Here is a 26,521-nt window from a genome sequence, read left to right as displayed (position 1 = left end):
AATTGATGTTATAACATTATTGGTCCACCAAAACAAATCACAAACATTCAGACTTAGTTAAAGTGCCTAAAATCTTATATGGTATTTACATTATGAACATATATAAGTACACACACACTAGAAGTGTTAAAATATATATAAAAACAATTGTGTGATATAGAAGTCAAAAATAAACCTTGCATGTTAATTAACAAATATAAAAAAACACAAAATATTTTATTTACTTTTTTTAAAAGATTTTATTTATAATAAAATTAAATGTATAAATATAAGTACACAATATCAAGTCTCCATAATTATAGTAAATTAACAAAAGAAAAAATATCATATCTCAAATTTCATTTCTTTTTTTCTAATTTGATAATCTGAAAGTGGTGGTATAATGTGAACATATTCCAAAACATTTTTGCATAATCCTCTATTGAATGGATTAGAAAACTTCCCATTACTGTCCTTGAGATAAGCATACTTTTTCATATTCACTTTTTCATTTGTTGTTAAATTAACCGCTGCCATGATTATCTGTTAAAACATAAAAAAGAGGAACACTTAATACGTTTTGCACACTTGCTAAATTTAAAGTGAAGGTCCATTTTGATGAATTAGTGCCCGGTTTTTAATAAACCTATAAAAAACAAGGGCACTTTAATTCATCAAAATTGACATTTCACTGTTTTCTTCAAAAACGTACCTTCTAATCCTGGCAGCCGCTCCAGCACTTCCTCTGCCCGTCGCAAGCTGTCTTCGCGGGTCCAAAATGACAAATCCGGCATCCTCCAATCACAGCACTGCATCAGGCCAGGATTCCCCGGTGTGGGGGGGGGGGGAGCTGTGATTGGAGGAAGCCTGATTCGTCATTTCAGAAGTCTGCAGAGGCTTCCGACGGCCGGGGGAATCGCTGGAGCGGCTGCCAGGATTAAAAGGTAAGTTTTTGAAGAAAACAGTGAAATGTCAATTTTGATGAATTAAAGTGCCCTTGTTTTTAATCGGTTTATTAAAAAACGGGCACTAATTCATCAAAATGGACCTTCACTTTAAAGGAAAACGTATGCCTAAATGTATTATAATGGTAGCATATTTATCTAACCTAGTGGATATAGGACTTCTTATGGCTTGTGTATGTTTCCTGTTTAGGATGTTTCTATTTTTCTGAAGCAGGGGGCAGGGCGGAGATGGTAATAGTTTTACTTGCTTACAGATGCAGTCTGCTAATGATGAGATATTTTATTTTACTTCCTATCTCCTCTGCTGTGGCCAATTAAAGAGATATTAAACAGTAAATGCATTCTACACATAATGATGTATTTAAAGCAAACAGTCACAGTAGCTGTATATTTTACCATTATATTAGTTATTTAAATATTGATGATGTAAGTGTAAAAGTTTAGTTTCTAAATAGTAACTAGATTCTATAAAGCAATGGGTGCTGTCATGTTTAAAATAGTTTTATATTTATCTCTGTCTTCTGAACAATTAGGAAAAGATATATAAACCAGGCAATAAAGTAGTATTTGCGGAAACCCTCACAACCTTATTTTATATCAGTTCCTAATTGTTTGCAGCAGGACAGTGAGATAAGGTTAAAACTTAAGTTTAGACGTAGTGGCATCTAATACTTTATAGAATCTCAGTGGAATTTAAAAAACAAACAAATTCTAATCAAAATGAAACTTAAATGATTCAGATAGGGCATGTCATTTTAAACAACTATCCAATTTACTTTAATCATCAAATGTGTTTTGTTCTCTTGGTAATCTTTGTTGAAAGATAAACCTAGGTAGGCTCATATGCTAATTTCTAAGCCCTTGAAGGCTGCCTCTTATCTCAGTGCATGTTGACTGTTTTTCACAGTTAGACACTGCTAGTTCGTGTGTATCATATAGATAACATTTTGCTCACTACTGAGGAGTTATTTATGAACCAGCACTGATTGGCTAAAATGTTATTCTGTCAAAAGAACTGAGATAAGGGGGCAGTCTGCAGATACAAGGTAATCACAAAAGTAAAAGATATATTAATATAACAGTGTTGGTGATGCAAAACTGGGGGATGGTAAATAAAGGGATTATCTGTCTTTTTAAACAATAAACATTTTGGTGCCAAACAAAGCACAACATAAATAATGAAAGTATATTACAATGTCTTTTAGCTACATATAATTAATTTTATATTACAATCTTATACTGTTTAATATCCCTTTAATGACAGATATAAATGAGTAACTACAATGATCAACAAATTACTGTGTAGAATTATGTAAAGGAAGGACTGGCAACCTGTGGCCCAGGGGGCAAGTGCAACTCTGTGGTAAAGCAACTCCGCTCTTTTACCCCATGCACAACATGCTACCTCTCACTGACTTGAGAGTATTAAAGGGATGGGGGGAGTTAGTGAACAGAAAAAGGATAAAAGTGAGCAGCTAAAGTTAAGCTGCCAGGATATGAAATGTAAGGAAGCAATTCTGCTGGCAAACATTACTGAGATGATAATGTGGGCTTAAGACGAAAAAATATTAATAATACAAATTAAACTGCTTAGTAGTCTCTGGGCCCATTTTGCCTTAATCAGCCCTGATTCTACCACAGGGTGTTGTTAGTTTTTTAAAAACAAAACATGTTGTACTTAAGTCCTTGATTACATTAAATGGCCCCTCTTTAAAATATCACCCTAGGTGCTATTCTAGGTTCCACACTACGCCCCACTTCAATACATGTTAATTAGGTCCATAGGAGAATATCATACATATCATTTTCACAAGAAATTGTCAAATAAAAGCATTATTCTACACATAAGAAAGGGAAACACACAGGGACATGCACAGAATAACAGTCATACAGAGGAGAAACTCAAGATGAATTTGACTTACATACTTTGGCCACTGTCATTTCAACACAATATAGTTAATGGAATAAAATAAATAACAGATAAAAAGAAAAACATGACATAACAATAAAAAGCATTACATACATAGATTTAAACAGTCTTATTTATTCCCAGTTCTGATTTTTTTCCTGAGCAGAGACAATTAGCAAAGACATTTTCTAGCTAAAAGTACAATAAGAAAATGCTGTAACAAAAGGCACGTGTGTGTGTAACCACCATCACTATTCATGTCAGCCCTGGAGCAGAAGTGAACTGCTCTCTAGAGCTGACTTTAACTATATCTTTAACTGCTGTAGGGGTTAAACACATAATTGTATAAAAACAACAATGAAGTAATAAAATGGTGTCAGATATTAGAGAATGTTATTATTGTTCTTTTCATGTCCCTTTAAGTTAAGCTGTAACTGAATTTTGAATGGGGTTAAAACATTATGGATGAGCAAGGAAGTCACGCTGGAAACTGCTGAAGTCAAACAGGTCTCATGTTTATTGAGGAAAGTGCTTCATTACAAATATATCAAGACACAGTCATGAATGAACGCCTGACGCGTTTCTCGCATGCGTACATGCGCTTCTTCAGAGGCTAATTAGAATCAAACTGTGCAAGCTTATATGTGTAAGAGGAACCAATCATGAGTAATGTAACATTGTAACAAAGCAACAAATGCCAATTGATGTTAGATGGAAACCCTACATCCGGCTAACATAACAAAGATAACATAAATAAACTACAGTATAAATATTAGTAGTTACTAAATCGTGTAAATGTGAATTCCAAAGAGGGTCCTAACAAAAAAAGAAAATATTTAGATTTTCACCACACATAATTAAACAGTGCTAACAAACGATTCAGAATAAAAAATAAAATAAAAAATAAAAGGTGAATAGAAATAAATATAAAATGTCAAAAAAATGCATAAAACCATATCAATTGTAACTGAATAATAAAAAAAGGTAAAAAATAAGTCAATAACTAAAAGGTTATTTATATGATACTGTTGCTCAAAAACATCATATTCAGTGGTAGGTATGAAAACAAACAGGTCTCCTAAAGCATTCAGTACAATACTAAAACAAGGATTAGAGTGTGAATGCTAAAGGGTGATAAGATAGTTATGATCGATGTCACTAGGCATACCAAACTAGATGCCACTGTATATGCTAAATAAGGAAATGCCCAAAAAGTTAGGGCTAATCTTGCATTAAGGGGAAGAAGTAGGGAGAGGAGAGAATATACGTAAAAGAGTCATACATGACAGGGATTAAATTCAATGTTGAGTTACTAATATACTAAATATAATAAGCAGCATAAAGATAAATCCACAAACAGCAACTGGGTAATGTGGAAAAGGTGATAAGATAGTCGTATATTACAACTAAAAATAATATAAGCACCAACCCAGGTTTCTTTAAATGTGGCCACAAACCTTGCAAAAGCTGTGACTATACTGACAAGACACATTCTTTTACCTCTAACAGCACTAATTAGCTAAGCTTTATCATTAAACATAGAATTAAATGCACAGTTTGTGATATATCTTGCTATGTGCAAATACTGTTCTAAACAATATACAGGTATAACGACTCACCCCCTTAAGGATAGAATCAGAGAGCATCTTCTATCATTAACAGATAAAGACCCTAAAACACCAGTAGCGAAACATTTTAGACTACATGGTCTAGGCACACAAGATTTCTCATTTGTAGGAATTGAAAAAATAGTTAAAAATGCTATGGGTGGAGACATGGTTGCCCACTTACTCAAAAGGGAAGTTTATTGGATTATCAAATATACGACTATCTTATCACCTTTTCCACATTACCCAGTTGCTGTTTGTGGATTTATCTTTATGCTGCTTATTATATTTATTATATTAGTAACTCAACATTGAATTTAATCCCTGTCATGTATGACTCTTTTACGTATATTCTCTCCTCTCCCTACTTCTTCCCCTTAATGCAAAATTTAGCATATACAGTGGCATCTAGTTTGGTATGCCTAGTGACATCGATCATAACTATCTTATCACCCTTTAGCATTCACACTCTAATCCTTGTTTTAGCATTGTACTGAATGCTTTAGGAGACCTGTTTGTTTTCATACCTGCCACTGAATATGATGTTTTTGAGCAACAGTATCATATTAATAACCTTTTAGTTATTGACTTATTTTTTACCTTTTTTTATTATTCAGTTACAATTGATATGGTTTTATGCATTTTTTTGACATTTTATATTTATTTCTATTCACCTTTTATTTTTTATTTTTTATTCTGTATCATTTGTTAGCACTGTTTAATTATGTGTGGTGAAATTCTAAATATTTTCTTTTTTGTTAAGACCCTCTTTGGAATTTACATTTACACGATTTAGTAACTACTAATATTTATACTGTAGTTTATTTATGTTATCTTTGTTATGTTAGCCGGATGTAGGGTTTCCATCTAACATCAATTGGCATTTGTTGCTTTGTTACAATGTTACATTACTCATGATTGGTTCCTCTTACACATATAAGCTTGCACACTTTGATTCTAATTAGCCTCCGAAGAAGCGCATGTACGCATTCGAGAAACGCGTCAGTCGTTCATTCATGACTGTGTCTTGATATATTTGTAATGAAGGACTTTCCTCAATAAACATGAGACCTGTTTGACTTCAGCAGTTCCCAGTGTGACTTCCTTGCTCATTCATATTGTTACTATGCGGTTGGGTATACCGCTTTTGTCCGCTCACTGTTAGCTGATTCTCCGTTGTCAAGAAACCTTTTGTTGGCAAGGAGCCTCTCCCCCCTCCCTGCTACCTATAACCTCACAACCTACTGGTGACACACCAGGAAGCACCGACCAGGAGATGCTACACGCACAGCCGACTAACTACCGCAGAGGAATCACAGACCGAACCTGTCCCGGAGGGGTCTCATCGCCCACTAGGATCAGAAGTCTGCAGTGAATCCAAGGTACTGACTTTGCCCGGAAGGGGTTAGAGTTGTAGTAACATCTTATAACTATCGGACTTTACTGACATAGAGGCAGAAGCGGAGGTGTATGGGGTTGAGTAAGGACTATCCTTATATACCAATTTTGACTTTATGTCCCCTAACACATTCATTGGGACTTTAACACTGCATATGGATCTCTTCTACACAGTTTCTCGAAGAGACAACTGAACATACCAAGCACTCCTATATTTGCTTGAACTTAAAACATTATGGGCTAGATTACAAGTAAAGCGCTATTTTAACGTGTGCCCATAAAGGGGCAAATTCTTTGTTTACGGGTGCTTGTTAAATAAACAGCCTTTACAAGTGGCTGGTTAATTCTCCCGCGAGCTCGCGGGAGCACTTTGCGCTTTTAACCATTGGTCAGACCTCTGGTTTATTAAAAAAATGTGCCCCAATTGCCCCCCAAATAAAGTAAACAGTTCTTCGACATAAATAAAAAATATGAGCACAAGGCTTCAAGGCAATGCGAATTTGAGGTTGCGTTCGCATTGCGCCTAACTTGTTATACCAGCGCACATTTACGTGTACTACTGAAAGCACAATATTGCGCTCCACTCGTAAGCTAGGCTTGTTTGTTTATTTTTTTCTCCAAATTAATTACTTACGCATGATGCAGTCATTAACGATGAAACAATAGCAATGATGGCAAGAAACAGGAGTCCTGCTCCTATTATAAAGCTCAGTCCTTCTATTTGAAGCCAGTCCCAGCAGAGGTAACAGCCAATGATACAGCACATACACATGGACACCACAAATCCAAAAAAATAAGCTCTGTAAAATAAAATGTAATAATTGTTCTACCAAACAGAGATACATCACATTTATTTTATTTTGTCTGGGTTTTTTGTTATCTCAAATTTGGTAGATAAATCATCCTTTAAATAACATTCAATTTTCATTAATTTCTTTTATTTTGACATTTAACACCTTTTAATTACAACACATTTTTGTTATGTTGCTATAGAATAACATATCAGCCAAGTCTAAATATTTTTAAAATAACTTAACAGTTCCTGTGCTCACATTATTGAGCTCCTGTTCCAGACACAATCCTGTTTAGGAGTTCAATAATGTGAACGTGTCTGCACTTAGTATGTTTAAAGGCATGTTCCCTATAAAAGCCCGGTCACAATGGTGCAATCTTGTTTTTCTATGCAGATACAGTGTTGCGAGGGAGCAGGTTTACGCTTTACAGATTATATTTTTATATGGAACGTGTTTTTACAAACAATAGAAATAAATATTTTTTTAAATAATACTTGTCAAATATTAAAAAAAGTGAGACTATAGTGATTGAGCAATTGTGCCAGTATGACCATCATGCTCACATAAAATTGGCACTCAGGTGGTTTTGCACTGATACGGATGGAAATGGATTGCAATAGGTTTCTTTCAATGTCATGATCGCGCAATATTCTTTTAAAACCCAGTTATGAAGATGAATGTATTGTTAGTGACTAACACAACACTGACTTAGAATCAAACATTCACTTTAAGAGATTACTCCATGCCATTGGTTAATGTTGGGGTCCTGATGTGATTTTTCCTGCAGATCCTTCTAGCTGTACAGTATATCCCATACCCAACACATATACATATGTATATAAACCTATATGCCCTGTCCACTGTATGTAGCGATAAATAGAGCTTTAATGAATTGATACAATGGGGCCGATTTATCAGTGTCTGGCAGACATGATCCGCTGTAGCGGATCATGTCTGCCAGACATCGCTGAATGCCGACAGCATATGCTGTCGGCATTTAACATTGTACAAGAAGTTCTGGTGAACTGCTTGTGCAATGCCACCATCTGCAGATTCATGGCCAATTGGCCGCTAGCACGGGGTGTCAATCAACCCAATTGTATGAGATTGGGGCAGATTGATGTTTGCAGCCTCAGAGGCATCGAGCGAGTTAAGGAGCAGCGGTCTTAAGACCGCTGCTTCTTAACTCCTGTTTCCAGCGAGCCTAAAGGTTTGCTCGGAAACAGCAGCATTAGGGGCCATTCGGCCCTTAATAAATTGGCCCAAATGTATGCTAATACACCTTTACAATGTCTCCCTTGGCCATTTCAGAGTGGTTAGCACATGTGCAAGATAACATACAGTTTCCAACTAGTCCTGGAATACTTGCAAAGACCTTCAAAATGGCTTTATCAAGTGCCTTGAGGGTTTGAATTTGTAAAGAGAAATCTGGCCTTGAAAAGGTGTTGAAAAGAATTTTGAACTTTTCGACCCCATAGTAAAAATAGTGCTTTTGGTTAGGTTCCGAAAACACAACGGCGGCTGCGAAAAAGAGCAAAAAAGGGACTATTGTGAATGTGTTGAATTGAAAAGTGGCCTTTTCAGCCAATAAAAGAGCTTAGATTGTGACCAACCCTATGTATTTAAAATCATTTATCGACAATAGTTATTATCCAATAACAAATGCAAAACTTTTAATTTTGTACTTTATGACATTGACACAGCCTTGTTGTCTGTGGGCTCCTCCCCATAAAGCAAATGGTAGATGGAGTTATAAAAATAATTGCATTAAAATGGATGTTAATTTATTTTAAAAAATGTTAAAGGGACACTGAATCCAAAAAAAAATATTTCATGATTCAGATAGAGCATGCAATTTTAAGCAACTTTCTAATTTACTCGTATTATCAATTTTTCTTCATTCTCTTGCTATCTTTATATAAAAAAGAAGGCATCTAAGCTTTTTTCTTGGTTCAGAACTCTGGACAACAGTTTTTGATTGGTGGATGAATTTATCCACCAATCAGCAAGGACAACCTTGGTTGTTCACCAAAAATGGGCCCGCATCTAAACTTACATTCTTGCATTTCAAATAAAGATACCAAGAGAATAAAGAACATTTGATAATAGGAGTAAATTAGAAAGTTGCTTTAAATTTCATGCTCTATCTGAATCACAAAAGAAAAAATTTGGGTTCAGTGTCCCTTTAAGCCTTGGCTGATATGTTGTTCCATAGCAGCACAATTGTCTTTTAAATACACAGTTTTTAGTGCCACTTTAAGGGACTAGTACACCACTGATCGGTACTGCACCCAGAACTAAGCATATTCTATTACTCATTGCAGTAAAAGTTCACCTGAGCTTTAAACTAACTGTTAAACCATAGCTGTTACACAGACATCTGATAGCTTTACCTGTTATAAAGACCAACATCATTATAAACATATGGGCAATAGTGATCAAAATGAGAAACACAACGGTTGGTAACACGACAGTGCTTGGAACGTAGAGGCTTCACAAGATGGCAGGTGTGACATAGTCTGTTCAATGGGTTCTTGCCATTCTTCCAGTCATTAAAATGTATTGCCTGAAAAGAAAAACATAGCTAAAACTGGATAGACATACATACTGTATAAATATGCTTCTGTTATGGAACCTTAGATAAAGAGGGAGCAGAAATTACTTTTTAACTTCTAACACATACTAAATGGGAAATTCGTAATAAATGATATGTCTATGTGCATATATGTAGCACTTTTCAAAGCCATTGTCCATAAACCAGTTCTCTTGTATTTATTATGGAAGCATCTGTGCATAAGTGAACACCTGTCTAGGGACAGAGATTACCACCACCCAATATATATAGCTCCCAGGTACAGCAAAATGTATTATGTTCTAAAAATGTATTAGCCTAAGGATATAGCTTGCCAGCAACCCAGTCTATGCTTGTTTTAGACAGAGCACTCAGCTTCAAAAAATGTTTATTATCAAATGCACTTCATCCTCTTGGTATCTTATTGAAGAGAAAACCTAGGTAGGCTCATGGGAGCTCAGTGGTGTGCACTATATAGCAGCAGTGTTTGCAACTAGTTATAATATTACTACAAACATTGTTACAAACATCGCTGCCAAAGTTACGTGCACACTCTGGGCTCCTGTGAATCTATCTAGGTTTATTATTGCACAAAAAATACCAAGAGAATGAAACAAATCTTATGTGCTATTTGTAAAACATGAAAAAATTCTATTCTCTTATTCTAAACATATAATTAAAGTACGACTCAAACGCTGCAGAGAACTGCTGGTCTTTTTTTCCTTTTCTTTCCTTAATCTTTATTGTCATCGTTAACTTGAACTTTAAAATTACCGGCCATGTTGGTAAAATACTGGCTGGGTGGCAACCCTAGGGTCATGTTGTGTAGAATTTATTATAGAGCAGGGCCATACTCCCCCTGTATAATTTTGTTTTGTGTAGTCTGTTTTATGTATCTATATCCTTTTGCTTTACCTTAATTCAGTGTCATGCATACCCCTGCTTCTGTACCCAGCACTACTGAATGTGGCTATACAAATAAATAAATAATAATAATAATAATAAGTAATCTCACTGTTCAGTAACAGAATTGTAGGAGTTAACCTAAGAACTATCTGTACCTAAGGATCAATTGTGCACAAAGCTGCACTTCCTGTTTACTTAATCTTAGGGTGACCATATTGCCGCTTTAAAAAGTGACACATATATAAAATATATAGGTCAGGGCCCTTATACAAAACATGTATTTAAACAGCCCTGACATATGTATTTTTCATGTGTTCCTTTTTAAAGCGGCAATATGGTCACCCTACTTATTCTTCATGCAAAAAAAATATGGTGACATAACTAAATAGTGCTTCTTCATCTGCATGATACCTTTTTTAAGCAAATACTGGAAATTACATAACTGTATTGTAAAAACAGGTGAAAAATACAATTTCTGTTAAGGTGTTTAACTAGCAGAATATTTAATAATTATTTTTTAATGACCATAGATATAGAGTACCTGCTTAACTGTATAATAATATTCCTCTGTGTCTCGGGGAAGGAAGCCAGGATCCATCAGGGAGGCTTTTAAGAAGAAAGCCCACATCAGTGCGTTGCAAACAAGGAATAAGATATGCAATTCCCAGAGGGCATAATAGGAAACTGGCACAATCTGCCCAAAGGAAAACAAACTGGTTAATCAGCAATGCTAAAAAAAACCCCCAAAAACAAACAAACTGCAGAGCAAAACTATTGCATAATCAAGAATTCATCTTTGTGCCAGACCAAATATGGATATTTTAAGTTGCAATAAATATAGATGTGTTTTGTGTGGCTAGACCACTTGTTTATCCTTCAGCTCAAACTGTACATTTTGTTTCTCTGTATACTCAGTCATGGATCATGTTAAAATGTCTTAGTATAACTAATATTATATTTGCACTAAAATAATAAAAGTGGCATTAAACACTTCGAGATATTAATATAAAACCTTTAATTGTATGTAGAAAAACAACTTTGCAATATACTTTCATTATTTATTTTATTCCCTTTTTCCTGTAATTTTATTCTGAATATTCTGGGCTTCCTGTTTAAAGTGGAAGTGCAGACACAGCTGTAATCTACACAGTCATTGGTTGCACACTCTAGTAAGTAATTTATAACTGTCTCTAATTGGCTTTAGCAAAAAATAAACCTAAGTTACAATATGGCAGCACCCACTGCGTTATGTACATTACAATATTAACCTTATTTTTTCAACTTTTTAAAAAGATATATGTATATATTATTCACAGGCTAATATTTGCTCTGAATACATCATATCAATGATTTATTTACCGCTAGATTTGGAGTTTTGTCGGTAACGACCCGAAAAACTAACGCCGGCTTTTTTCTGGCCGCACCATAAAAATAACTCTGGTATTGAGAGTCCACATAAAGGCTGCGTTAGGCTCCAAAAAAAGGAGCGTAGAGCATTTTTAACGCAGCTTCAACTCTCGATACCAGAGTTGCTTACGGACGCGGCCAGCCTCAAAAACGTGCTCGTGCACGATTCCCCCATAGGAAACAATGGGGGCTGTTTGAGCTGAAAAAAAACCTAACACCTGCAAAAAAGCCGCGTTCAGCTCTTAACGCAGCCCCATTGTTTGCTATGCGGTAACCCTTCCTACGTCTGCACTTAACACTCTAACATGTACCCCGAGTCTAAACACCCCTAACCTTATACTTATTAACCCCTAATCTGCCGCCCCCGCTATCGCTGACTCCTGCATATTATTATTAACCCCTAATCTGCCGCTCCGTAAACCGCCGCTACTTACATTATCCCTATGTACCCCTAATCTGCTGCCCTAACATCGCCGACCCCTATATTATATTTATTAACCCCTAATCTGCCCCCCACAACGTCGCCTCCACCTGTCTACACTTATTAACCCCTAATATGCCGACCGGACCTGAGCGCTACTATAATAAAGTTATTAACCCCTAATCCGCCTCACTAACCCTATCATAAATAGTATTAACCCCTAATCTGCCCTCCCTAACATCGCCGACACCTAACTTCAAACATTAACCCCTAATCTGCCGACTGGAGCTCACCGCTATTCTAATAAATGTATTAACCCCTAAAGCTAAGTCTAACCCTAACACTAACACCCCCCTAAGTTAAATATAATTTAAATCTAACGAAATTAATTAACTCTTATTAAATAAATTATTCCTATTTAAAGCTAAATACTTACCTGTAAAATAAATCCTAATATAGCTACAATATAAATTATAATTATATTATAGCTATTTTAGGATTTATATTTATTTTACAGGTAACTTTGTATTTATTTTAACCAGGTACAATAGCTATTAAATAGTTAAGAACTATTTAATAGCTAAAATAGTTAAAATAATTACAAATTTACCTGTAAAAGAAATCCTAACCTAAGTTACAAATAAACCTAACACTAGACTATCAATAAATTAATTAAATAAACTACCTACAATTACCTACAATTAACCTAACACTACACTATCAATAAATTAATTAAATACAATTGCTACAAATAAATACAATTAAATAAACTAGCTAAAGTACAAAAAATAAAAAAGAACTAAGTTACAAAAAATAAAAAAATATTTACAAACATAAGAAAAATATTACAACAATTTTAAACTAATTACACCTACTCTAAGCCCCCTAATAAAATAACAAAGCCCCCCAAAATAAAAAAATGCCCTACCCTATTCTAAATTACTAAAGTTCAAAGCTCTTTTACCTTACCAGCCCTGAACAGGGCCCTTTGCGGGGCATGCCCCAAGAAATACAGCTCTTTTGCCTGTAAAAAAAAACATACAATACCCAAGCCCCCCAACATTACAACCCACCACCCACATACCCCTAATCTAACCCAAACCCCCCTTAAATAAACCTAACACTAAGCCCCTGAAGATCATCCTACCTTGTCTTCACCATACCAGGTTCACCGATCGGTCCAGAAGAGCTCCTCCGATGTCCTGATCCAAGCCCAAGCGGGGGGCTGAAGAGGTCCATGATCCGGCTAAAGTCTTCATCCAAGCGGGGCAGAAGAGGTCTTCCATCCGATTGAAGTCTTCATCCAAGCGGCATCCATCCGGAGCGAAGCGGCAGCATCCTGAAGACCTCCACCGCGGAACATCCATCCTGGCCGACGACTGAACGACGAATGACGGTTCCTTTAAATGACGTCATCCAAGATGGCGTCCCTCGAATTCCGATTGGCTGATAGGATTCTATCAGCCAATCGGAATTAAGGTAGGAATATTCTGATTGGCTGATGGAATCAGCCAATCAGAATCAAGTTCAATCCGATTGGGCTTGGATCAGGACATCGGAGGAGCTCTTCTGGACCGATCGGTGAACCTGGTATGGTGAAGACAAGGTAGGATGATCTTCAGGGGCTTAGTATTAGGTTTATTTAAGGTGGGTTTGGGTTAGATTAGGGGTATGTGGGTGGTGGGTTGTAATGTTGGGGGGCTTGGGTATTGTATGTTTTTTTTACAGGCAAAAGAGCTGTATTTCTTGGGGCATGCCCCGCAAAGGGCCCTGTTCAGGGCTGGTAAGGTAAAAGAGCTTTGAACTTTAGTAATTTAGAATAGGGTAGGGCATTTTTTTTTATTTTGGGGGGCTTTGTTATTTTATTAGGGGGCTTAGAGTAGGTGTAATTAGTTTAAAATTGTTGTAATATTTTTCTTATGTTTGTAAATATTTTTTTATTTTTTGTAACTTAGTTCTTTTTTATTTTTTGTACTTTAGCTAGTTTATTTAATTGTATTTATTTGTAGCAATTGTATTTAATTAATTTATTGATAGTGTAGTGTTAGGTTAATTGTAGGTAATTGTAGGTATTTTATTTAATTTATTTATTGATAGTGTAGTGTTAGGTTTATTTGTAACTTAGGTTAGGATTTCTTTTACAGGTAAATTTGTAATTATTTTAACTATTTTAGCTATTAAATAGTTCTTAACTATTTAGCTATTGTACCTGGTTAAAATAAATACAAAGTTACCTGTAAAATAAATATAAATCCTAAAATAGCTATAATATAATTATAATTTATATTGTAGCTATATTAGGGTTTATTTTACAGTTAAGTATTTAGCTTTAAATAGGAATAATTTATTTAATAAGAGTTAATTAATTTCGTTAGATTTAAATTATATTTAACTTAGGGGGGTGTTAGTATTAGGGTTAGACTTAGCTTTAGGGGTTAATACATTTATTAGAATAGCGGCAAGATTCGGTCGGCAGATTAGGGGTTAATAATTGAAGTTAGGTGTCGGCGATGTTAGGGAGGGCAGATTAGGGGTTAATACTATTTATGATAGGGTTAGTGAGGCGGATTAGGGGTTAATAACTTTATTATAGTAGCGCTCAGGTCCGGTTGGCAGATTAGGGGTTATTAAGTGTAGGCAGGTGGAGGCAACGTTGAGGGGGGCAGATTAGGGGTTAATAAATATAATATAGGGGTCGGCGGTGTTAGGGGCAGCAGATTAGGGGTACATAAGTATAATGTAGGTGGCGGTCGGCAGATTAGGGGTTAAAATTTTTTTTTCGAGTGTCGGCGATGTGGGGGGACCTCGGTTTAGGGGTACATAGGTAGTTTATGGGTGTTAGTGTACTTTAGAGTACAGTAGTTAAGAGCTTTATGAACCGGCGTTAGCCCAGAAAGCTCTTAACTACTGACTTTTTTCCTGCGGCTGGAGTTTTGTCGTTAGATGTCTAACGCTCACTTCAGAAACGACTCTAAATACCGGAGTTAGAAAAATCCCATTGAAAAGATAGGATACGCAATTTACGTAAGGGGATCTGCGGTATGGAAAAGTCGCGGATGAAAAGTGAGCGTTAGACCCTATTTTGAGTGACTCCAAATACCGGCGGTAGCCTAAAACCAGCGTTAGGAGCCTCTAACGCTGGTTTTCACGGCTACCGCCAAACTCTAAATCTAGGCCTTAGTGTTAAATGTCAATTTAAAGGGACATAAAACCATTTTTTTTTCATGATTCAGAAAAATTAATTTTTTTCATGGGATTCTCATAGCGCCGGTATTATGAGTTTTGCGGTACGGCTAAAAAGTGAGCGTTACACTCTAAAACGACAATATCTGTACCGCCATTTTAAGTCAGTAGTTATGAGTGTTACGCTACAAGCTGTACATAACACTCATAACTAAAGTGTTAAAAAGTACACTAACACCCATAAACTACCTATTAACCCCTAAACCGAGGCCCTGCCGCATTGCAAACACTATAATACATTTTTTAACCCCTAATCTGCCGCTCCCCGACATTGTCGCCACTATAATAAACTTATTAACCCCTAAACCGCCGCCCTCCCGCATCACAAACACTATTTAAATATTATTAACCCCTAATCTTCCGTCCGCCAACACCGCCACTATAATAAACCTATTAATCCGTAAACTGCAAGCCCCCCACAATGAAATATACTAAAATAAACTATTAACCCCTAAACTGAAAGTCCCCACAATGAAATAAACTAATTTAAACTAGTAACCCCTAAACCTAACGACCCCCTAACTTTATATTAAAAAATTTCCCTAGCTTAAATTAAATCTTACCTGTCAAATTTAAAAAATAATTTTAACTAACAATTAAACTATTATAATTATTAAACTAAAATTAAACTAACTACCAATGAAATAAAACTAAACTACCAATAAAAAAATCCTAACACTACTCTAAAAATTACAAAAAGTATCGAATTACAAAAAATTAAAACTAACTAAATAACAAACCACCCCCCCACTAAATTACGAAAAATAACAAACAAATGATCAAAAATAAAAAAGAATTACACCTAATCTAATAGCCCTATCAAAATACCCCCCCCCAAATAAAAAAAACCCTAGACTACAATAAACTACCAATGACCCTTAAAGGGGCCTTTTGTGGGGCATTGCCCCAAAGATATCAGCTCTTTTATCTGTAAAAAAAATACAAACACCCCCCAACAGTAAAACCCACCACCCAACCAACCCCCCAAAATAAAAAAACCTAATTCTAAAAAAACCTAAGTTACCCATTGCCCTGAAAAGGGCATTTGTATTGGCATTGCCCTTAAAAGGACATTTAGCTCTTTTACTGCCCAGACCCTAAACTAAAAAAAAAACCACTCAAAAATCCCTTAAAAAAGCCTCACACTATCCCCTGACGATCCACTTACAGTTGTTGAAGTCCCGCCTCTTCAATATTCATCCAGCCGGCGAAGTCCTCATCCAGGCAGCAAGAAGTCTTCATCCAGGCGGCCTCTGATCTTCATCCAGCCGGCGCGGAGCGGGCCCATCCTGAAGAGCATCCTCTTCATATGGTCGCCGCCATACACTGAATCTTCAATGCAAGGGACACGATTCAAGATGGCGTCCCTTGCATTCCTATTGGCTGAAAAATTTGAATCAGCCAATAGGAATTAGGGCTGCTAAAATCCCATTGGCTGTTCAAAACAGCCAATAGGATTTAAGCAACTCTCATTCTATTGGCTAATTCGAACAGCCAATAGGATTTTAGCAGCCCTAATTCCTATTGGCTGATTCAAATTTTTCAGCCAATAGGAATGCAAGGGATGTCATCTTGCATCGTGCCCCTTGCATTGAAGATTCAGTGTACGGCGTCGACCGTATGAAGAGGATGCTCTGCGCCGGATGTCTTCAGGATAGACCTGCTCCGCACTGGCTGGATGAAGATCGAAGAGGCCGCCTGGATAAAGACTTCTTGCCGCATGGATGATGACTTCGCTGGCTGGATGAAGATAGAAGAGGCCGCCTGGATGAAGACTTCTTGCCGCATGGATGATGACTTTGCTGGCTGGATGAAGATCCTTCAAGCAGGACTTCAACAACTGTAAGTGGATCGTTGGGAGTTAGTGTTTTTTTAAGGGTTTTTTGGGTGGGATTTTTTTTTAGTTTAGGGTCTGGGCAGTAAAAGAGCTAAAATCCCTTTTAAGGGCAATGCTCATACAAATGTCTTTTTCAGGGCAATGGGTATATTAGGTTTTTTAGATATTTTTTTTATTTTGTGGGTTTGGGGGGGGGTGGGGGTTTGTAAAGTTAGTGGGTCTTTGTAATTTGTTTTCACTAAAAGAGCTGTTATCTTTAGGGCAATGCCCTACAAAAGGCCCTTTTAAGGGCCATTGGTAGTTTATTCTAGATTAGGTTTTTTATTTTGGGGTGTTTTTTTATGGGTATTAGAATAGGAATCATTTGTTTTATTTTTGATAATTTGTTTATTTTGTGTAATGTATTTTTTTAGGGGGTGTTTTTTTGTAGCAAAAGAGCTGTTCAACTTAGGGCAATGCCCTACAAAAGGCCCTTTTAAGGGCCCTGCAAAAGGCCCTTTTAAGGGCCCCTGGTAGTTTGGTGGGTGGGGGTTTATATAGTGTTAGGGGGTGTTTGTATTTTTTTTGTAGCAAAAGTGCTGTTTAACTTAGGGCAATGCCCTGCAAAAGGCCCTTTTTAAGGCCCCCCAAAAGGCCTTTTTAAGGCCCCCCAAAAGGCCCTTTTAAGGGCCCCTGGTAGTTTGGGGGGTGGGGGTTTGTATAGATGTTAGGGGGTGTTTGTATTCTTTTTTTGTAGCAAAAGAGCTGTTTAACTCAGGGCAAGGACCCCCCAAAAGGCCATTTTAAGGGCCCTTGGTAGTTTATTCTAGAGTAGGGTTTTTTTATTTTGGGGTGGGTTAATTAATCTTTATTTTTTGGGATAATTTAGTGGTTTTTTTTGTAATGATAGGTTTTTTTTATTTTTTGTAATGGTAGTTTTTTTTTATTTTTTTGTAATGGTAGGTTTTAGTGTAAGGCAGGTTAGGTTTTATTTCACAGGTAAGTTTGTATTTATTTTAACTAGGTAGTTATTAAATAGTTAATAACTATTTACTAACTAGTCTACCTAGTTAAAATAAATACAAACTTACCTGTGAAATAAAAATAAAATCTAAGCTAGCTACAATATTACTACAGTATTAGTTATATTGTAGCTAGCTTAGGTTTTATTTGACAGGTAAGTATGTATTTTAGTTTTAAATAGGAATTATTTAGTTAATAATTGTAAATGTAATTTAGATCTAATTTAATTATGTTAAAGTTATGGGGGTTATAGTTAGGTTTAGTGTTAGGTTAAGGGGTTAATATAGTTTAATTTAGCTTGTTGCGATATGGGGGGCTGGCGGTTTAGGGGTTTATAGGTTTATTTAGTTCATAATTGTAAATTTAATTTAGCTATATTTTTATTATGTTAAAGTTAAGGGATGTTAGGGTTAGGTTTAGGGTTACGTTAGGGTTAGGTTTAGGGGTTAATATAGTTTAATTTAGCTTATTGCGATGTGGGGGGCTGGCGGTTTAGGGGTTAATAATGTAGTATAGTAGTGGCGATATCGGGAGCCGCATATCAGGGGTTAATAATCTTATTTAGATTGCGGTGATATCGGGAGCGGCAGATTAGGGGTTAATAACTTAGGCAGGCGTCAGCGATGTTGGGGGCAGCAGATTAAAGGGTGTTTAGATGTAGGGTTTATGTTAGGGTGTTAGGTTTAAACAGTATTTTTATTTCCCCATAGACATCAATGGGGCTGCGTTACGGAACTTTTGTTTCTGTGATCGCAGGTGTCAGTTTTTTATTTGCCGTCTCTCCCCATTGATGTCTATGGGGAAATCGTGCACAAGCACGTCTCAGCAGCGCTCTGATTGTGTTGCGGTAAGGAGCTCAACGCAACCATATCGCACGCAAAAGGCGTATGTTTGAAAACTTGAAATGGCAGCGCTATAGGAAACTTTTGTTGCGTTCGTTAATTTCTATATAGCGCTCAAAACTCGTAATCTAGGTGTATGGGCATTATTATTAAAAGCTTACCAGCATGGGAGAAATCACATGGAGATATTGGGGTAAAAAATTATATTTAAACATTATATTGTAATGTATGTGCCTTAACACTCAACCCTAAATAAAGATAAACAGCTCTAAAGCTAAAACTTGCATTTATCATATAAGAGAAATTGCAGTGCTGATGGACTGTTTTAAATGCTTTTGAGAGAGCTTTAAAGAATTGAGAAAATTGTGTTGCTGGGAAAGAAAAATCTACTCTTTGCATTACTATTTGCATTCAGACAGAATCTTTCATTTTCTGTAATTACACGAGACAAGTATACTATTAAAGAAGATGAATTCAATAATAAACTCAACCAAATTGTAATATTTTTACTGAACAATATTATACAGTAAATAACTGATGTATGCTATAACTGAGCCTAAGTTAATTAACACAAATTAGATAATTAGTTTATGAAACAAAAAGGTTACACTATGTTTGATGACAAGTGACTGAGCTAACAATCAGCTAGATTACGAGTTTGGCGTTATGCTTCATAACGCTGCTTTTTCCCTAACGCCGCTATTACAAGTCTTGTAGGTATAGCTGTACCGCACACCTTTTTGGCCGTCACCAAACGTCAGTACCGCCCTTTTTAAAAAGTCCTTTTACAATGGGACTCCCATAACACCGGTATTACGAGTTTGTCTGGGAAGCCAAAAAGTGAGCGGTACACCCTATTCTGACAATATCCGTACCGCCATCTAAAGTCAGTAGTTATGAGTTTTACTTTACAAAGCTGTACCATAAAACTCATAACTAAAGTGTTAAAAAGTACACTAACACCCATAAACTACCTATTAACCCCTAAACTGAGGCCCTCCCGCATCGCAAACACTATAATACATTTATTAACCCCTAATCTGCCGCTCCAGACATTGCCGCCACTAAAAAAATGTATTAACCCCTATTCTGCCACTCCCCGACATCGTCGCCACTATAATAAACCTATTAACCCCTAAATTGACGCCCTCCCGCATTGCAAACACTATTAAAAGATTATTAACCCCTAATCTGCCGTCCACCCACACCACCGCTATAATAAACCTATTAACCACTAAACCGCAAGCCCCCCACAACGAAATATACTTAAATAAATTATTAACCCTTAAACCTCTGACCTCCCACATCACTAACTCTACATAAATATATTAACCCCTAAACCTAACCCTAACGTAACCCTAAGCCTAAGTCTAACCCTAACCCTAACACCCCCTAACTTAAATATAATTAAAATAAATCTAAATAAATCTTACAATTATTACCTAAATAATACCTATTTAAAACTAAATACAAATTTACCTGTAAAATAAAACCTAAGCTAGCTACAATATAACTAATAGTTACATTGTAGCTATCTTAGGTTTTATTTTTATTTCACAGGTAAGTTTGTGTTTATTTTAAGTAGGTAGACTAGTTAGTAAATAGTTATTAACTATTTATTAACTACCTAGTTAAAATAAATACAGTTACCTGTGAAATAAAACCTAACCTGCCTTACACTAAAAACTAACATTACGATAAAATAAAATAAATTAAATTATTAAAATACACGTTTCTAAATTACAAAAAATAAAAAACGAAATTATCAAAAATAAAAAAACAAATTACTCCTAATCTAATAGCCCTATCAAAATAAAAAATCCCCCCTAAATAAAAAACCCTAGCCTACACTAAACTACCAATGCTCCTTAAAAGGGCCTTTTGTGGGACAGCTCTTTTACCTGTAAAAAAAAATACAAACACCCCCCAACAGTAAAACACACCACCCAACCAACCAACCCCCCCCAAATAAAATTCTATCTAAATAAACCTAAGCTAACCATTGCCCTGAAAAGGGTATTTGGATGGGCATTGCCCTTAAAAGGGCATTTAGCTCTTTAACATTGCCCAAACCCTAAGCTAAAAAAAAAAAACACCCAAAAAAACCCTTAAAAAAACCTAACACTTACCCCCGACGATCCACTTACAGTTATCAAAGTCCGGACATCCATCCTCATCCAGCCGGCGAAGTCATCATCCAGGCTGCAAGAAGTCTTCATCCGGGCAGCCTCTTCCATCTTCATCCAGCCGGCGAAATCCTCATCCAGACGGCAAGAAGTCTTCATCGAGGCGGCAACTTCTATCTTCATCCATCCGGCGCGGAGCATCCTCTTCTTAAGATCGTCGCTGGGAAATGAAGTTTCCCTTTAAGTGAAGTCATCCAAGATGGCGTTTCTTACATTCTTATTGGCTGAAAGATTTCTATCAGTCAATAGGAATTAAAGGGGAAAAAATCCTATTGGCTGTTGCAGTCAGCCAATAGGATTGAGCTCTCATTGTAGCTAGCTTAGGTTTTATTTTACAGGTAAGTATGTATTTAGTTTTAAATAGGTATTATTTAGGTAATAATTGTGAGGTTTATTTAGATTTATTTTAATTATATTTAAGTTAGGGGGTATTAGGGTTATGCTTAGGGGTTAATATATGTATTTAGTGTTAGTGATGTAGGAGGCCAGAGGTTTAGGGGTTAATAACTTTAGTATAGTGGCAGCGACATTGGGGGCAGCAGATTAAGGGTTAATAACTGTAATGTAGGTGGTGATTAATAGTTTTATTTAGGTGTCGGCGATGTTAAGGGCGGCAGATTAGGGGTTAATAACATTATGTTGGTTGCAGCGATGTTGGGGGCAGCAGATTAGTGGCGCTTAGACGTGGTTTTTATGTTAGGGTGTTAGTTTTAAACATAACTTTTTCTTTCCCCATAGACATCAATGGGGCTGCGTTACGGAGCTCTTGTTTCCGCAATCGCAGATGTTAGGCTTTTTGTTTGCCGGCTCTCCCCATTGATGTCTTTGGGGAAATCGTGCACGAGCATGTCAAAGCAGTGCTTGTTGTCGGTGCGGTATGGAGCTCAACGCAACCATATCGCCCACACAAGCCTGCTTTTTGTAAACTTGTAATAGCAGCACTATAGGGAGCTGAAATAATGCTGCTTTGTGGCAGTCGTTAATTTCCCTATATCGCTGAAAACTCGTTATCTAGCTGAATCTGTTTTAACTAAAAAATGTGACACTTGGTTTCTGTAGAGACAGGTTACTTGTGTTTAAAAGTTACAGGGTGTGGGAATGTCTAAAAAGAGTGAGGTTATGCATTCTTCATATGTTTGCAACTGGACCATTGAACTACAATTGCATCAAACAAGACGATCATCTGGAAACTGCAGAAAAATGTTGTAATGAAAAGATTTAAAGGGACAGTCTAGTCAAAATTAAACTTTCATTATTCAGATAGGATATGTAATTTTAATCAACTTTTCAATTTACTTTTATCATCAAATTTGCTTTTTCTCTTGGTATTCTTAGTTGAAACTAAACCTTGGTAGGCTCATATGCTAATTTCTAAGCACTTGAGGGCTGTCTCTTATCACATGCTTTTTAAATTGCTTTTCACAACAAGAGACTTGATAGTTCATGTGGGCCATATAGATAACACTGTGTTTAGGCACAGACATGTATTTAAGATTTAGCACAACACAATGCTAAATGCAAGTCAATAGATAATAAATAGTCACAGGCATGTGATCAGAGGGCTGTCAGAAAGTTCTTAGATACAAGGTAATCACAGAGGAAAATGTTGTATTAAAATAACTGTGTTGGTTATGCAAAACTGGGGAATGGGTAATAAAGGGATTTAAATGCTTTGCAATGAGGGACAGAGTAATGCTATTGTATATATCCAACTTTTTCATATGAAGGCTCACACACACACACATATATATATTTATTTATATTTATATATACACACACACAAACCCAGAAATATACACTTTAGTTATTTCAAGAGAGGACATGAATAAACCAACTCTGTAGTATGTAGCCTTTCATTCTTACCTTGTAAAAATAGGCTGGGTAACCCCACAATAATAAATTTCCATAAAAAAACAGGATAGGTCCCTTTGATTTGCCTGGTCGACCAAACAACCATGCTCTATGAAGAAAGATACAGTTCATTGTTTATTGTAAAATGGAATTTTAAGACTTAAAAAAAACAAGCAACCCCCCCCCCCCAAAACATTAATTTTTATATCTGCAAATAAAAATGTGCTATATTGCTAACATACGGCTAGATTATGACTTTTGCGGTATGAGTGAAAAAGCAGCGTTAAGGCTCTTTTTCACTACCGCGGGTATTACGAGTCTTGTAGGTCTAGCTGCACCGTACACTTTTTTGGCCGTAACGCAACGTAATTACCGCAGCTTTCAAAAAGTCCTTTTTCAATGGGACTTCCATGGCGCCGGTATTACAAGTCTGCCTGGGAGGCCAAAAAGTGAGCCACCAAGAAGTATACCGCCAAGATCGATACCGTAAACTGAAAGTCAGTAGTTATGAGTTTTACGCTACAAATCTGTAACATAAAACACATAACTAAAGTGCTAAAAAGTACACTAACACCCATAAACTACCTATTAGCCCCTAAACCGAGGCCCTCCATCATCGCAAACACTAAAATAAAATTATTAACCCCTAATCTGCCGCTCCAGACATCGCTGCCACTATAATAAACATATTAACCCCTAAACCGCCGCACTCCTGCATCGCAAACACTAGTTAAATAGTATTAACCCCTAATCTGCCGCCCCTAACATCACCGCCACCTACCTACATTTATTAACCCCTAATCTTACGCACCCCAATGTCGCCGCCACTATACTAAATTTATTAACCCCTAAACCTAAATCTAACCCTAACTCCCCCTAACTTAAATATAATTAAAATAAATCTAAATAAAACCTACTATCATTACCTAAATAATTCCTATTTAAAACTAAATACTTACCTGTAAAATAAACCCTAAGCTAGCTACAATATAACTAATAGTTACATTGTAGCTAGCTTAGGGTTTATTTTTATTTTACAGCAAGTTTGTATTTATTTTAACTAGGTAGAATAGTTACTAAATAGTTATTAACTATTTACTAACTACCTAGCTAAAATAAATAGAAATTTACCTGTAAAATAAAACCTAACCTGTCTTACACTAACACCTAACCTTACACTACAATTAAATTAATTACCTAAATTAAATACAATTACCTAAATTACAAAAAACAAACACTAAATTACACAAAATAAAAAATATCAGATATTTAAACTAATTACACCTAATCTAATAGCCCTATTAAAATAAAAAAGCCCCCCAAAATAAATAAAAAAACCCAAGCCTAAACTAAACTAACAATAGCCCTTAAAAGGGCCTTTTGCAGGGCATTGTCCCAAAGAAATCAGCTCTTTTACCTGTAAAAAAAAATACAAGCAACCCCCCAACAGTAAAACCCACCACCCACACAACCAATCCCCCAAATAAAATCCTAACTAAAAAAAACCTAAGCTCCCCATTGCCCTGAAAAGGGCATTTGCATGTGCACTGCCCTTAAAAGGGCATTTAGCTCTTTTTCAAGTGCCCAAACCCCTAATCTAAAAATAAAACCCACCCAATAAACCCTTAAAAAAGCCTAACACTAACCCCCAAAGATCCACTTGCAGTTTTTGAAGACCCGACATCCATCCTCAACTAAGCGGCAGAAGTCCTCATCGAAGCCGGCAGAAGTCTTCATCCAAGCGGCCGAAGTCTTCATCCAAGCCAGCAGAAGTCTTCATCCAGACGACATCTTCTATCTTCATCCATCCTGTGCGGAGCGGCTCCATCTTCAAGACATCCGGCGCGGAGCATCCTCTTCAATCAAAGTCTTCTTGCAGAATGAAGGTTCCTTTAAGTGACGTCATCCAAGATGGTGTCCCTTGAATTCCGATTGGCTGATAGAATTCTATCGGAAGCCAATTGGAATTAAAGGTTAAAAAGTCCTATTGGCTGATGCAATCAGTCAATAGGATTGAGCATCAATCCTATTGGCTGATCCAATCAGCCAATAGGATTGAGCTCGCATTCTATTGGCTGATTGGAACAGCCAATAGAATGCAAGCTCAATCCTATTGACTGATTGGATCAGCCAATAGGATTGAAGCTCAATCCTATTGGCTGATTGCATCAGCCAATAGGATTTTTTAACCTTTAATTCCGATTGACTGATAGAACTCTATCAGTCAATCGGAATTCAAGGGATGCCATCTTGGATGACGTCACTTAAAGGAACCTTCATTCTGCAAGAAGACTTCGATTGAAAAGAATGCTCCGCGCCGGATGTCTTGAAGATGGAGCCGCTCTGCGCCGTATGGATGAAGATAGAAGATGCCGTCTGGATAAAGACTTCTGCGGGCTTGGATGAAGACTTCGGCCACTTGGATGAAGATTTCTGCCGGCTTCCATGAGAACTTCTACCGCTTCATTGAGGATGGATGTCGGGTCTTCAAAAACTGTAAGTGGATCTTCGGGGGTTAGTGTTAGGCTTTTTTAAGGGTTTATTGGGTGGGTTTTATTTTTAGATTAGGGGTTTGGGCACTTGAAAAAGAGCTAAATGCCCTTTTAAGGGCAGTGCACATGCAAATGCCCTTTTCAGGGAAATGGGGAGCTTAGGTTTTTTTTAGTTAGGATTTTATTTGGGGGATTGGTTGTGTGGGTGGTGGGTTTTACTGTTGGGGGGTTGCTTGTATTTTTTTTTACAGGTAAAAGAGCTGATTTCTTTGGGACAATGCCCTGCAAAAGGCCCTTTTAAGGGCTATTGTTAGTTTAGTTTAGGCTTGGGGTTTTTTTTATTTTGGGGGGCTTTTTTATTTTAATAGGGCTATTAGATTAGGTGTAATTAGTTTAAATATCTGATATTTTTTTATTTTGTGTAATTTAGTGTTTGTTTTTTTGTAATTTAGGTAATTGTATTTAATTTAGGTAATTGATTTAATTGTAGTGTAAGGTTAGGTGTTAGTGAAAGACAGGTTAGGTTTTATTTTACAGGTAAATTTGGATTTATTTTAGCTAGGTTGTTAGTACATAGTTAATTACTATTTAGAAACTATTCTACCTAGTTAAAATAAATACAAACTTGCCTCTAAAATAAAAATAAAACCTAAGATAGCTACAATGTAACTATTAGTTATATTGTAGCTAGCTTAGGGTTTATTTTACAGGTAAGTATTTAGTTTTAAATAGGAATTATTTAGGTAATAATAGTAGGTTTTATTTAGATTTATTTTAAATATATTTTAGTTAGGGGATGTTAGGGTTAGACTTAGGTTTAGGGGTTAATAAATTTAGTATAGTGGCGGCAACGTTGGGGCGGAAGATTAGGGGTTAATAAATGTAGGTAGGTGGCGTGATGTTAGGGGCGGCAGATTAGGGGTTAATAATATTTAACTAGTGTTGTTGATGCGGGAGTATGGCGGTTTAGGGGTTAATATGTTTATTATAGTGGCGGGCTGCAGATTAGGGGTTAATAAGTGTAGGTAGGTTGCGGCGACATTGGGGGCGGGAGATTAGGGGTTAATAAATATAATGTAGGTGTCGGCGATGTTGGGGGCAGCAGATTAG

At 36.4% G+C, this 26,521-nt stretch overlaps 1 protein-coding gene across 1 annotated transcript in view; it reads right to left on the bottom strand.

Annotated features, from left to right (window-relative positions):
• Positions 1 to 214: 214 nt before the first annotated feature.
• LOC128650009 (uncharacterized) overlaps positions 215 to 26,521 on the bottom strand; it is a 57,675-nt gene continuing 31,368 nt past the window's right edge. Inside the window, exons 6-10 of the mRNA XM_053703637.1 lie at positions 22,932 to 23,028; positions 10,672 to 10,824; positions 9,046 to 9,218; positions 6,493 to 6,658; positions 215 to 522 (exon numbers count right to left, since the gene is read on the bottom strand). Of these exons, the coding sequence (XP_053559612.1) occupies positions 325 to 522; positions 6,493 to 6,658; positions 9,046 to 9,218; positions 10,672 to 10,824; positions 22,932 to 23,028 (787 nt within the window). The 3' untranslated portion in view covers positions 215 to 324. The remainder of the gene's footprint in view (positions 523 to 6,492; positions 6,659 to 9,045; positions 9,219 to 10,671; positions 10,825 to 22,931; positions 23,029 to 26,521) is intronic.

This window comes from Bombina bombina, chromosome 2 (genome assembly GCF_027579735.1).
Source record: "Bombina bombina isolate aBomBom1 chromosome 2, aBomBom1.pri, whole genome shotgun sequence".
Taxonomy (NCBI): domain Eukaryota; kingdom Metazoa; phylum Chordata; class Amphibia; order Anura; family Bombinatoridae; genus Bombina; species Bombina bombina.
Note: the sequence above shows the minus strand (reverse complement) of the source record. Positions and strands in the feature narration are given on the sequence as shown.